At 43.0% G+C, this 12,485-nt stretch overlaps 1 protein-coding gene across 1 annotated transcript; it reads right to left on the bottom strand.

Moving 5' to 3' along the window:
* Nucleotides 1–2,519: 2,519 nt before the first annotated feature.
* LOC141752676 (protein NLRC3-like) lies at nucleotides 2,520–12,263 on the bottom strand. Its single transcript, XM_074610800.1, has 5 exons — nucleotides 11,920–12,263; nucleotides 11,299–11,448; nucleotides 9,414–9,586; nucleotides 6,155–7,946; nucleotides 2,520–2,986 (listed from the first exon to the last, which is right to left on the bottom strand). Exons 1-5 carry the CDS (start codon nucleotides 11,940–11,942, stop codon nucleotides 2,800–2,802), a joined length of 2,325 nt encoding a protein of 774 aa, XP_074466901.1. The 5' UTR covers nucleotides 11,943–12,263; the 3' UTR covers nucleotides 2,520–2,799.
* Nucleotides 12,264–12,485: the final 222 nt, after the last annotated feature.

The following is a 12,485-nucleotide window of genomic DNA, read 5'->3' on the forward strand; positions in this document are numbered from 1 at the left end:
GGAATAGTGGAGTCATAAAATCAAAGCATCTTCAGTTTAAACTCTTCAGTCAGTATAAGCATCATATAGCTTCATAACATTTATAGAAAAAACAAATTAATTAATTAATCTCAGTACACAAGTAAAAAATGGTGTCTGACCTCAGAGTCTCCAGTCTACAGTGTGGACTCTCCAGAAAACCAGACAGGAGCTTCACTCCTGAATCCTGCAGCTTGTTGTTACTCAGCTTCAGCTCTCTCAGATGGGAGGGGTTGGACTTCAGAGCTGAGGCCAGAGAAGCACAGCTGATCTCTGACAAACTGCAGTTCCTCAATCTGAATAAAGAATAAATGATGAAAATAAAAATCACTTTATAATCCAATCAGATGTGTTCAGGTTTTAAATGAGTAGCTCAACATTACTATGTCCTAATCAATGATCTTTTCCCTAAAATGAGTAGAGTGACTTTGTAATTGTGTTATTGTGGATCATCATAATGTCAGCCTTCTACAGACATCATCCAGATGTCACCACAACATTCATACACCTGTTCATGTCAACACACATCAATAACAAGCTGCTGATCTCTGTCAAGTCTGGAATTAGAGGATCAATATCAAATCAGACTTGTTGGACTTCATTACTTCATTTATTACATGGCCTTCTTCTCACTGTATCTGGGAGCTTAGCAGGTTTATGTCATTTACAGGAAAGGTCCACATTTGTTCAAGTGTGTCTGTAAACAACAGCCACATGTCATATGTACATTAAAAGAGTTATTGGTGGCAGTAATCATTCCTCCTGTGAAGTGGTCCCTTCATAACACAACTACACTGTAAGAAATGACTTCAGAAGTTCAACTGAAACTAATATGAAGATTCAACAGTCTGAGTCCGACAAATCAAAGTTACAGACTGTTTAGTACCAAATTCCCTCTTTGAGTTACTAATCCTCCTGCAGCTCAACAAGGAAACTGTCAAACACAACATACTGACTGGATACATACTAAGGCTGGGAAATATATCCATATTATATCAATATCGTGATACGAGACGAGATATCGTCTTAGATTTAGGATATCCTAATATCTAGGGTTGTCAAAGTTAATCGTTTTAACGCCACTCATTTCTTTAAAGCATCAACGCAATCAAACTTTTGGAGGTTGTAGCGGCTCAGTTTTAAAGCTAGAGTGAAGATACTGGTATCATCTGAAACTAGAGAACCTGATGAATCCATCAGTACCAACCATGTCATACTACTACTACTACTACTGTTACTGCTACTGCTACTGCTACTACTACTACTACTACTACTACTACTGCTACTACTACTACTACTACTACTACTACTACTACTACTACTGCTACTACTACTACTACTACTACTACTACTACTGCTACTACTACTACTACTACTACCACTACTACTGCTACTACTACTACTACTACTACTACTACTACTACTGCTACTGCTACTACTACTACTATTACTACTACTACTGCTACTACTACTACTACTAGTACTACTACTACTACTACTACTACTACTGCTGCTACTACTACTACTACTACTACTACTACTACTACTACTACTGGTATCATAGTAAACTAGAGAACCTGATGAATCCATCGGTACCAACCATGTCAGACTAGCTGGTCATGAAGGAGGTTAAATAACGCTCCAAACTAACACTAAATGTTGGATAAACTGTCATGTCCATGTCCAAAGGGGTCCCTTGACCTCTGACCTCCAGATCAGTGAATGTAAATGGGTTCTATGGGTACCCACGAGTCTCCCCTTTACAGACATGCCCACTTTATGATCATCACATGCAGTTTGGGGCAAGTCATAGTCAAGTCAGCACACTGACACACTGACAGCTGTTGTTGCCTGTTGGCTCTCCCTTTAAGGTACATTTAGAACAGATAAAAAATGTGTGATTAATTTGTAATTAATCGTGATTAAAAATTATAATGGATCGACAGCTCTAGTAATATCGTGATATGGCATAAGTGTTGTCATTTCCTGGTTTTAAAGGCTAAATTACAGTAAAGTGATGTCATTTTCTGAACTTACCAGACTGTTCTAGCTGTTCTATTATTGGTCATTTACACAAAAACATATTGTGATATTTGATTTTGTCCAGGTCACCCAGCCCTAACACATCTAACTCAGACTGATGAAGCCTCCGATTAGGTTAAGATCAACGTTACAGGTCATTTTACACACAACAAGACTGTGGATTTAGTCCTCATCTCGTAACACTCAGGTTAAACGGGGATTGCTTCACAGACAGAAGGAATGATGACAGACATGAATAACTCTTTGAATGTACATATGAACATGTGAGTATTGTATTCAGATAGATTGAAAAAAAATATGAACCTGCAAAGATGTTTCTGATGCAGAATATTTATTTGGTTTTTGCTCTGATTAGATGGTGTGGTTCATAATCATTACTTATGTGCCTTTAAGTTGGTGCAATACGTGTTTGTTGAAGAGTGCTGCACCTTTAGACATGTTAAAATAGAGAGCTGCAGAAATGAGTTAGCATTTTAGCACTTCCTGTTTCCTCGTCTGGAGGTCAATGGGTTTTTAGTTAGATGCCTGAAATAAGGTCTGTGGTTAAAGGTCCAGTGTTTAGGATCTGGTGGTATCTAACGGTGAGGTGAGGAGATTACAACCAACTGAAGCCTCTCCTGTGTGCCAAGCGTGTTGGAGAGCTACGGTGGCCGACGTGAAAACGTGAAAGTCCCTCTCTAGAGCCATCTGGAGCAGAGCCAGTGCAGAGAGAGTGTCTACAAACTACATAAACTACAGTCAGTGAACTGACCTCAGAGTCTCCAGTCTACAGTTTGGACTCTTCAGTCCAGCAGAAAGCTTCACTCCTGAATCCTTCAGGTCGTTGTTGTGACTCAGGTTCAGCTCTCTCAGATGGGAGGGGCTGGACTTCAGAGCTGAGGCCACAACTTCACAGTGAGTATCTGAGAGTCTACATCTAGAAAGTCTGTGATGACACAAAGATTACAAAATATGTTATTATGAAAGAGGACAGTTTATATTTACTTCATGCATTTGATGACTAAACAGTTTGATATATACTTCTCTGATTAACATTTGCTCCTCACATCAGTGGTTCAGCTAATCTTATCTCACTGTTTGACATGAAACAATAATTCTCATCACTCTCTCTCAAACCTGCAGACTTTTAATCTTTGTTTTTCTTTAATCTTGCAGATGAAGAGAGAGAACATGTAGTTACATTGAGGCTTCCCTAATGTCCAGTCTGTCAGTGAGATCTGATCCCAGGTCTGTCTCCACAAAGTTAGCATGAGGCCTTCTTGATTAGAAAAGCATTTTTAAAACTCAGTGAATAAGTAATAATAATACAGCTGATGTACATAATTAAACATTCATATAATTAGATATTTTAATGACTGTATGGTGTTTTGTCATTAACACTCTTATCTGAGTATCAAACGTTTTCATCTCACAAACACAATTAAAGAAACAATAAGGTTTCATTATTTTCAGCATAATGTCATCAGAAAGATGTTATCAGTGTATCAGCATTAAAAACACAACATTGATCTTTGGTGTGTTTAAGATCTCTTAAAAAGTCTGAATTCTACCATTCTGCTGTTATATATTCATCAGACGGCTGTTATTGGTGGAAGCTGTGTATTTCCTGTTACTACTCTTCTCTACAGCAACAAGAGAGAGAAACACCTGAGTTTCCTTCTGTGAGTAACAGAATTAAAGGAAAGACTTAAAAACACGATGATGGAACACAACTTGACTTCATGAGCAATAAAATGCACCATTGCTCGATTCAACACACTCAGGGGTTTTACAACGACTAGCTTTGTCTCGTATGACCAGTAGTTTACGGTGGCTAATGCTAGAGTTCGGTCGATTTTCGGTTTGATTTAATGCTAATCCAGCCTGTATTTGCAATATGACAACGTGATTAACGTAATATTATGATGTTATGTTGGTGTATAAACAAGAAGAGGTTTGTTTACTAGGAAGTTCATGTGTTTTTTAGGTCGATGAGACGAGACATGGCAGAGCTGGGGCCTCATGTATAAAAGACTGCGCAGCTTTCACACTGGAAGATGGCGTACTCACAAAATGGAAAAAGTACGTTCGCACAGAAATGTTCACATGTATAAAACCGTACGTACGCCTGTTCCTGCGCACCTTTCCTTTATACATCCCAATTGACGTGAAATTGAGCGCAACTGCACGTGCCACTTGGTCCGCCTTGTCTCCTCCCATTAATAACTATGCAAATGACTATAAACACGCGCCATGCTGTCACCTATTGTCCAAATAACAATAACAATAACAATAACAATAACGACGGCAAATCACGCTGGAAAAGGAACAAAAAAGAAGAATTTCACAGAGTGTGAAATTGAAGTGTTTGTTACTGAGGTGGAAGCTAGAAAACATATTTGATTTGATGGTCTTTCATCAGGAATCAGTAACAAACGCAACGTCTCCACAGCAGCTGACCGTGCGCTCCCGAAGGCTCCCGAAGGCTTCCGAAGGCGCACGGTCAGCTGCGTCCGAGCCTCGACTGCTGAGGGGTTCCGGTCTGGCTGTGTCCTCACTAATCCTATACGCTGTGCTGGAGCCACAGAGAGAGATTGTCAATACAATGAAGGATATATATATGCAACGAATTAAAAAGAATGAATGACGTTCTTGGTGGGATAAGTCATATATTAAAAGACCTTGTTGAAAAATAAACCTGGTTGCTTTACATTCTGTGTATCTCATCTAAACGGCGCAGTATAGCTGCTGCATTTGGCTCATTGTTAGGTGGGCCAGGGTCCGGTTCATCCATCTGTAGGTCCTCTGGGGCACAGGCTCACCACGATGGTTTGCCACATTGTGCAGCACGCGATTTTGTTTTTGGCACGGTGGTTAAGGCATGTCATCTCTGGGTAATTAGTTTAAATGTGGTTTGTTGTGCCTTTGTGATGTTAAACATTATGCGCAAACTAGTTAAGAAATATGTGTTGTTGTTTTTTATCCCACATCATAAATAAAGCTCAGTAAGTTGAGAGGAAAAATTATTAACGAGTTTCAGTACTTTGTAGTTTGACACTGCCAGATGACAGAGTTTGGAGGACGGTCCGCACATTCTCACGTCACGTTGATTTTTATACATCCCGGCGTGAGCGTGAAACACAGCGTACGCAACATTTTAGTACGTGCGCACCGTTTATACATGAGGCCCCAGTAGTTTATGGTGGCTAATGCTAGAGTTGGGTCGATTTCCGGTTTTGCCAGTCTGGTCTGGTCCGCTCCGGTCCGGTCCGGTGTACGAGCTTAAACCGGTTTGATTTTATGCTAACCGGCAGAACCGATATTTGTCATTATGACACGTTCTGGCAAACTAAAAAGTATCAGACATCAACAACCTGTGCCGACAGAGTCACAGTGCTAAATCCAGCCTGTATTTGTAATATGACAACGTGATTAACGTAATATTATGATGTTATGTTGGTGTATAAACAAGAAGAGGTTTGTTTACTAGGAAGTTCATGTGTTTTTTGGGGTGATGAGACGAGACATGGCAGAGCTGGTCTCAAAGGAAACTAAAACTGTGGCAACATGGCAACAGTTTGGATTTGAAGCCAACGAAAGAGATGAGCCCAAAAGCACAGGAGGTAAGGTGTAATGTGGTGCAAGGCCTATTGAAAGCAAACCCCAGCACCAGGGCTCTGATCCCAGGACCGCCCCGACTCCCCGCCGGATCAGCAAACGTTCTGTTGCTGCCGTTACACCGGTTAGACCCAGCGCTCCACCAGCCAGCTGATCTTTTGTTCTTTTCATTTGTTTTACCAGGTTCACATGTCGTCTCCATCACCCAAAAACATAAATCAGAAAAAACTGTAAAATGTAACAATTATTATAAATAAATAGAATAAGTGTTCATTAACTTGACAGCTAGAAACACAAAGTACTGAAACATTTTGAACTCAACATTTGAAACAGCTCAAGAACATCTGTGACAAAATACAACTGACATATTTATGTAATAAACACGTGGAACACTTATAAGAATATTATATTTTAAGAATAATTTATAGTGTGTATATTTGAAGAACTAAACTACTAATCTACACTGATCTATAAAGTTAATCACATCTGGACTTACGCAGCTTTTCTGCAGTTCCTCACAGCTGGAATCAGTCTCCGTCGTCCCTCTGGTGTTGTGTTGTACTTCTTCAGGTCCAACTCATCCAGAACCTCCTCTGACATCTGCAGCATGTAGGCCAGAGCTGAGCAGTGGATCTCAGAGAGTTTCTTCTTTGATCTGTTCTCTGACTTCAGGAACTCTTGGATCTGCTGATGCACCGAGTGGTCGTTCATCTCCGTCAGACAGTGGAAGATGTTGATGCTTCTGTCAGGAGAGGTATTAACTCTGTTCATCTTCTTCAGGCCGGTGATGATTCTCTTGATGATTTCTGGACTGTTGTCTGTCCGACCCAGCAGACCTCCTAAGAGCTTCTGGTTGGACTCCAGAGAGAGGCCATGAAGGAAGCGAACAAACAGGTCCAGGTGGCCATTTTCACTTTCAAGGGATTTCTCCATGGCTCTCTTCAGGAAGTCATCCAGGGTTGAATGAACATAGTCTTCTCCCAGGAAGTCCTTCAGTACCTCTGTGTTGCTGTTTGTGTAACAGTGGACCATGTAGACTGCAGCCAGAAACTCCTGAACGCTCAGGTGAACAAAGCAGTAGACTGTTTTCTGGAAGATCACACACTCTCTTTTGAAGATCTCTGTACAAACTCCTGAGTACACCGAGGCCTCTGTGACATCCAGACCACACCGCTCCAGGTCTTCTTGGTAGAACATGATGTTTCCTTTCTCCAGATGTTCAAACGCCAGCCTCCCCAGCTTCAGAAGAACTTCCCTGTCAGCCTCCGTCAGCTCCTGTGGACTCGTCTCACGTCCCTCACCATACTTCTGCTTCTTCCTCTTTGTCTGAACCAACAGGAAGTGTGAGTACATGTCAGTCAGGGTCTTGGGCAGCTCTCCTCTCTGGTCTGTAGTCAACATGTGGTCCAGAACTGTAGCAGTGATCCAGCAGAAGACTGGGATTAGACACATGATGTGGAGGCTCCTGGATGTCTTGATGTGTGAGATGATTCTGCTGGACAGCTCTTCATCACTGACTCTCCTCCTGAAGTACTCCTCCTTCTGGGCGTCAGTGAAGCCTCGTACTTCTGTTACCCTGGCAACACATGCAGGAGGGATCTGATTGGCCGCTGCAGGTCGGGAAGTTATCCAGACGAGAGCTGAGGGAAGCAGATTCCCCTGGATGAGGTTTGTCAACAGCACGTTGACTGATGACTTCTGGGTGACATCAGACACAACCTCGTTGTTGTGGAAATCCAGTGAAAGTCTGCTTTCATCCAGGCCGTCAAAGATGAACAGAACTTTACAGACAGCGAGCTTCTCTGCTGTGACCTTCTGTAATGTTGGATGGAAAACATGGAGCAGCATGAGAAGACTGTACTGCTCATCTCTGATCAAGTTCAGCTCCCTGAACGAAAGCAGAACCACCAGACTGACATCTTGGTTCTCCAAGCCCTCTGCCCAGTCCAGAGTGAACTTCTGCACTGAGAAGGTTTTTCCAACGCCAGCGACGCCGTTCGTCAGAACGACTCTGATGTGTCCCCGTTGGTCAGGTAAGGCTTTAAAGATGTCCTGGCACTTGATTGGAGCGTCATGGAGGGTCTTCTTCTTGGAAGCTGTCTCAAGCTGCCTCACCTCATGTTGGGTATTAACCTCTTCACTCTGTCCCTCTGTGATGTAGAGCTCAGTGTAGATCCTGTTGAGGAGGGTTCCACTTCCCGTTTCATCAGTTCCTTCAGTCACACGTTCACATCTCTCCTTCAGACTGATCTTATGTTCATCTACAACCTCCTGCAGACCTCTATCTGCTGAAAGAGAAGGGAAACAGTTTGAGACTAAATAAAGAACATCTGCTTATTATTTCCATTGCCAATATTGAAGTGATCAATATAAAGTAAATAAAAAGAAGTAAAGGTTAAACAGTCCAGTTTTAGTGGAAGCATCAGTCGGTGTACATGTTTGATTGACAGCAGAGGAGGCGGAGCCTCAGCTGTCCGTCTGCAGCTCTTCATCTAAACAGCTCACTGTGGCTGTTCCTTCCTCCCTGTAATATTTAAAACTCATCCACTCATCAAATAATGCAGAATATGTTCATATCTCGTTGTGTGGACCTGTTTTTATTAACAAAAGCCGGGTTTCCACCAAAAGTTCCTGGGACTTTTTAGTCCTACTACTTTTAAGGACCTGAAGGTCCTTCAGTCCACTGTTGTCTGTGTTTCCACTACGGTCTAAAGACCTGTGAAGATTCAGCAAATTAGTCCTCTGATGTAAGAAAAAGCAACATGACATGTGACGAGGGCTGTTGGTGGTCGCAGCGGTAAACACACTCTGCAGTCTGCCGTTCAGTGTGTCGCCCGTTTCATCTAAAAAACACGCTGGAAAAAAATAAGCGTTAGGTTTAATCTCACTGTGACGACATTTACTGCTGCACGTTGGATGTAATGAATGCAGAGGAGGAAAGTGAAACTAAAAGCGTCCGTCTCCACAGTAAATCATGTTGAGTATTTGAGGGTTATTTATTTCTGCTTTAGAACGTTAACGCCGTGAAACAATCAGAAAATAACATTTCTTTCTCTCATTCACAACAGCGTCACGCTACGTCTCTCTGTCTCTCTTCTACTGATCGTCCTCTCGCTCGTGCTGTCTCTCTTGTTCTCTCTGTCTTCAAGGCTGGACTGCAGAGGACCAGCAGCCCTACAACCGCAGAAGTCTGTCACTGAATGAGTGATGAAGTTACACGATTGGTCAGCCGAGTGTCGGAGTTTCCTCATTGGCCGTTGCTCTTTCAAAATGAAAAGGCGGGAACAGTCCTTTAATCACATGAGCCCGTCCAGCGCGACGCGTCGCCTCACAGAGCTGTCAAGCTGTCAAACTAGGAGATCTAGTTCTGAAATAAAACCAGATCTGGCTTCAAATGTTTTCAGAAGTAGATTTTGGTGGATTGTTTAGACGGAATAACAGAAAGTTTATGAGCAGGCCGCCATGTTGTTTCCTGTTTGAAACGGCGAGCAGAAAACCAGGAACCAATCAGGTGCATTCCACGTCACCGCTTGACCCATAGACATATATACATAGACGCCACATTGACCTGTGGACCGTACGTCAACGTTGGCGTATGTATATATGTCCATGGCTTGAACGGCCAGTTGAGTGGAGCAGCGCGTCCCCTAGTGTCCTCGCAGGACCTGGTGAGACTTTTATGACTCTTTATGTATTAAAAGAACAAGTAGTGTTTTCAGACATGGAGACGTCAGCAGACAGATGTAGAGTCTTACTTTGTACAGTGCTGGTCTGACCACACTGGGGACAGGAGGAGTCTCCTGATGAAGCAGACTGGTCCCAGTATGAGGTGATGCACTGTCTGCAGACAGAGACCGGATCCTTCAGGACGTCCTGACACAAAGCACAGCAGGACGGCTGCTCCTCCACAGAGACATCACTCCTCTTCCTCTTCCTGTGAAGACATGTCTTTATAACTAAAATGCATGTTGAATGGACGACACTGTCTCAAAGCTCAGATGGTCTCAGGGAACAGTTAAAGTGTTGCTACTTTTCTGTTTGAACTCAGCATTCAGTCTGTGATGACAGTGTTCCTTTATTTCAACTCTCCTGCTTTCAACAACACTAATGAGCTGAATTTACCATCTGGCTGTCTTATTAACCTCTTAACAATCCGACGGACGCTATTCTGTCTTTCAGAGGTTGTAGCCGCTCAGTTTTAAAGCTAGAGTGAAGATACTGGTAACATGTGAAACTAGAGAACCCGATGAACCCATCGGTACCAACCAGGTCATGCTAACTGGTCATGAAGAGGTTAAATAACGCTCCAAACTGACACTAAATGTTGGCGAGGAAAAACTGTCATGTCCATGTTCAAAGGGGTCCCTTGACCTCTGACCTCCAGATCAGTGAATGTAAATGGGTTCTATGGGTACCCACGAGTCTCCCCTTTACAGACATGCCCACTTTATGATCATCACATGCAGTTTGGGGCAAGTCATAGTCAAGTCAGCACACTGACAGCTGTTGTTGCCTGTTGGGTTCCAGAGGGGTCCGTCCTCCAGAGGGGTCCCGTCTCCGTGTCCGTCCTCCAGAGGGGTCCCGTCTCCGTGTCCGTCCTCCAGAGGGGTCCCGTCTCCGTGTCCGTCCTCCAGAGGGGTCCCGTCTCCGTGTCCGTCCTCCAGAGGGGTCCCGTCTCCGTGGCCGTGACGGGGAACTGAAGCTGTTATATCGTTCTCTTCAAAGCCACCAGACTCCATTCACTAAAGCAGTAATTTTACTTCCCAGAACACGGGAGTATACGTACAACCCCACTTCAAAAAAGCAGATTTTAGGAGAAGTCAAACCAACACAGTATTTTGAGGACAAATGTGAGAAAATGAATTACACATTTGAAGCTCATTCTTTCAGATTTTGAATAGTTGTAAATCTTTACAGCGACTTCAACGTTCAGGCAGAAATATGAACATTTTCTTGAAGTGTAAATTGTGAAATGGAGGTTCTCAGGTGTTTTGTTACAGAAATACAATCAGTAGTTTGTGGCTCTAAAACCCAGACTAAGATCCATCTGAGGTTGAAACAGTATCTGCACTAATAGTTCTGCATCAGAATATAAATCTGTAAGCAGAACATTTAGTCTTCATCCTCAATGCATCATCATCCATCAGGTCAGCTTACAGTAGAAACAGTCTCTTACTTTGACTCTGAGGGTCCAGGTTCATTACTGAAGAATGGAGGAAGCCACATGGACCGGTCACTCTTCATAGACAGACAGCTGGGTACTGGAGACTCTGCTCTCCGTCTGGACTGAACTCTGAAAACACCAACATGATTTTATTCACATCAAATGAATCCTTGATGAATTCTCTTTTAGGTCATTAAGGTCGCTCTAAACACACAAACTACTGCTGCTGTCAACAATAACGAGGTTTAAAGGTTTGTAGCCGTTTTCTTAGATTAGATTACATCTTCTCTAGCTGACTGACAGCTGTCACAGACACTAAGAGGAAGAGCTTATTTGATGAAGTCTGTTAAATTGGAGTTGGCAAATACATTTGTGTAGAAATTTGAATATACAAACACAAAATCAACAGAAAACATGGTATTGTCAGAGGAAACTACAAATGAGTCCTATAAATGAGTTAGTTGCAGCTCTCTTACTTTGACTCTGAGGGTCCAGGTTCAGTACTGAACCATGGAGGATCATCTATGGACCAGTCAGTCTTCATAGTCAGACAGCCAGAGACTAGAGACTCTGCTCTGTCCTCCTCTTCCTCCTCACAGTCAATCATCTTCTGATCTGAAGTCAGCCTGAGAGGATAAACAGGAAAGGAGGAGTCACAGGCGAGACTGAGAGAACAGGAAGTAACACACACACACACACACGCACACACACACGCGCAGTTCTTTCCAGGTCAGACCAGAGCTGAACAGCATGTTGCCTAATCAGGTGTTAAGTTCTACTGTCTGTGTTTGTGAAGGAGAAAGCTTAAATATGGGTTTATAATAGGAGTATGTTGCCATGCATATATAGGCTGCAGTATCTGCGGTGGACAAAGCCGGTCGGTGAAGCGATGGTTTACTGTAGGTCACTTAACACAAGTCATGAACACACTGTGCAATTAAAATAAAATAGGGGTGGCAGTCGGACATGTCGCACTAAGGAAGGGATTTTTCATGCGTCTCATGCTAACCCAGCAGTGTGCTCCACTTTTACCAACACAAAAGAGCTTCACAAAGTGTGCGACTCTCCGAGGATGAAGGGAAATCTGTCACACATACAGAATGGTAAACACAGTCCTCATCAGGGCTGATCCTTTTTATTAGTTGCAGAGGGTACCAGATCAATATCACCAATTATGAGAACACGTTGAGGTAAACGGTGCCAACGACATCCCAGAGTTTCTCTGTTTCCAACAGCAGCTCAAAGTCACTCAGTAAGCACTCGTTCTTCAGGGGAAGTAGAGACGGCTCCATTTCCTCTCTCAGAGTTTTGACTTTTATGTGAAGGTGGTGTTGAAATAATGAACCAGGACTCTTCATCATTCTCTCCTAAAGTCACCTAAGAGGATTGTGGTACTTTGCAAACACCTCGGAAGATACGACAGATGAAACATTTGAAATGATATCCACATGTAGTCCTAGAAGCCGGCTAGGGACCGATAACCGACCCTCGTTAACCGATTGTTAACCGACAAGACTAGTGCGTCGCATGCAGCGGTGCGCCAGCTGCAGTGTATGTTCAAAACAGACAACTGCCACGGTGTTGCGTGTATTGTCGAGGACACATGCAGACACTTTCCCAGTAAAAGTCTCCACCGCACCATTTAGTTTAGTTTATTCACTTT

The sequence above is a fragment of the Sebastes fasciatus genome, chromosome 16 (assembly GCF_043250625.1).
Source record: "Sebastes fasciatus isolate fSebFas1 chromosome 16, fSebFas1.pri, whole genome shotgun sequence".
In the NCBI taxonomy this organism is placed as follows: domain Eukaryota; kingdom Metazoa; phylum Chordata; class Actinopteri; order Perciformes; family Sebastidae; genus Sebastes; species Sebastes fasciatus.

Bases quoted from the DNA above. Each gene is read 5' to 3' on its own strand.
- LOC141752676 (XM_074610800.1), bottom strand. From the start codon at position 11,942: ATGAGGACTGTGTTTACCATTCT. The intron at 11,449-11,919 runs GTATGTGTGACA...TTATCCTCTCAG, and splicing joins AGGACTGTGTTTACCATTCT to GCTGACTTCAGATCAGAAGA. The intron at 2,987-6,154 runs GTAAGTCCAGAT...GTGTCATCACAG, and splicing joins AGGAACTGCAGAAAAGCTGC to ACTTTCTAGATGTAGACTCT.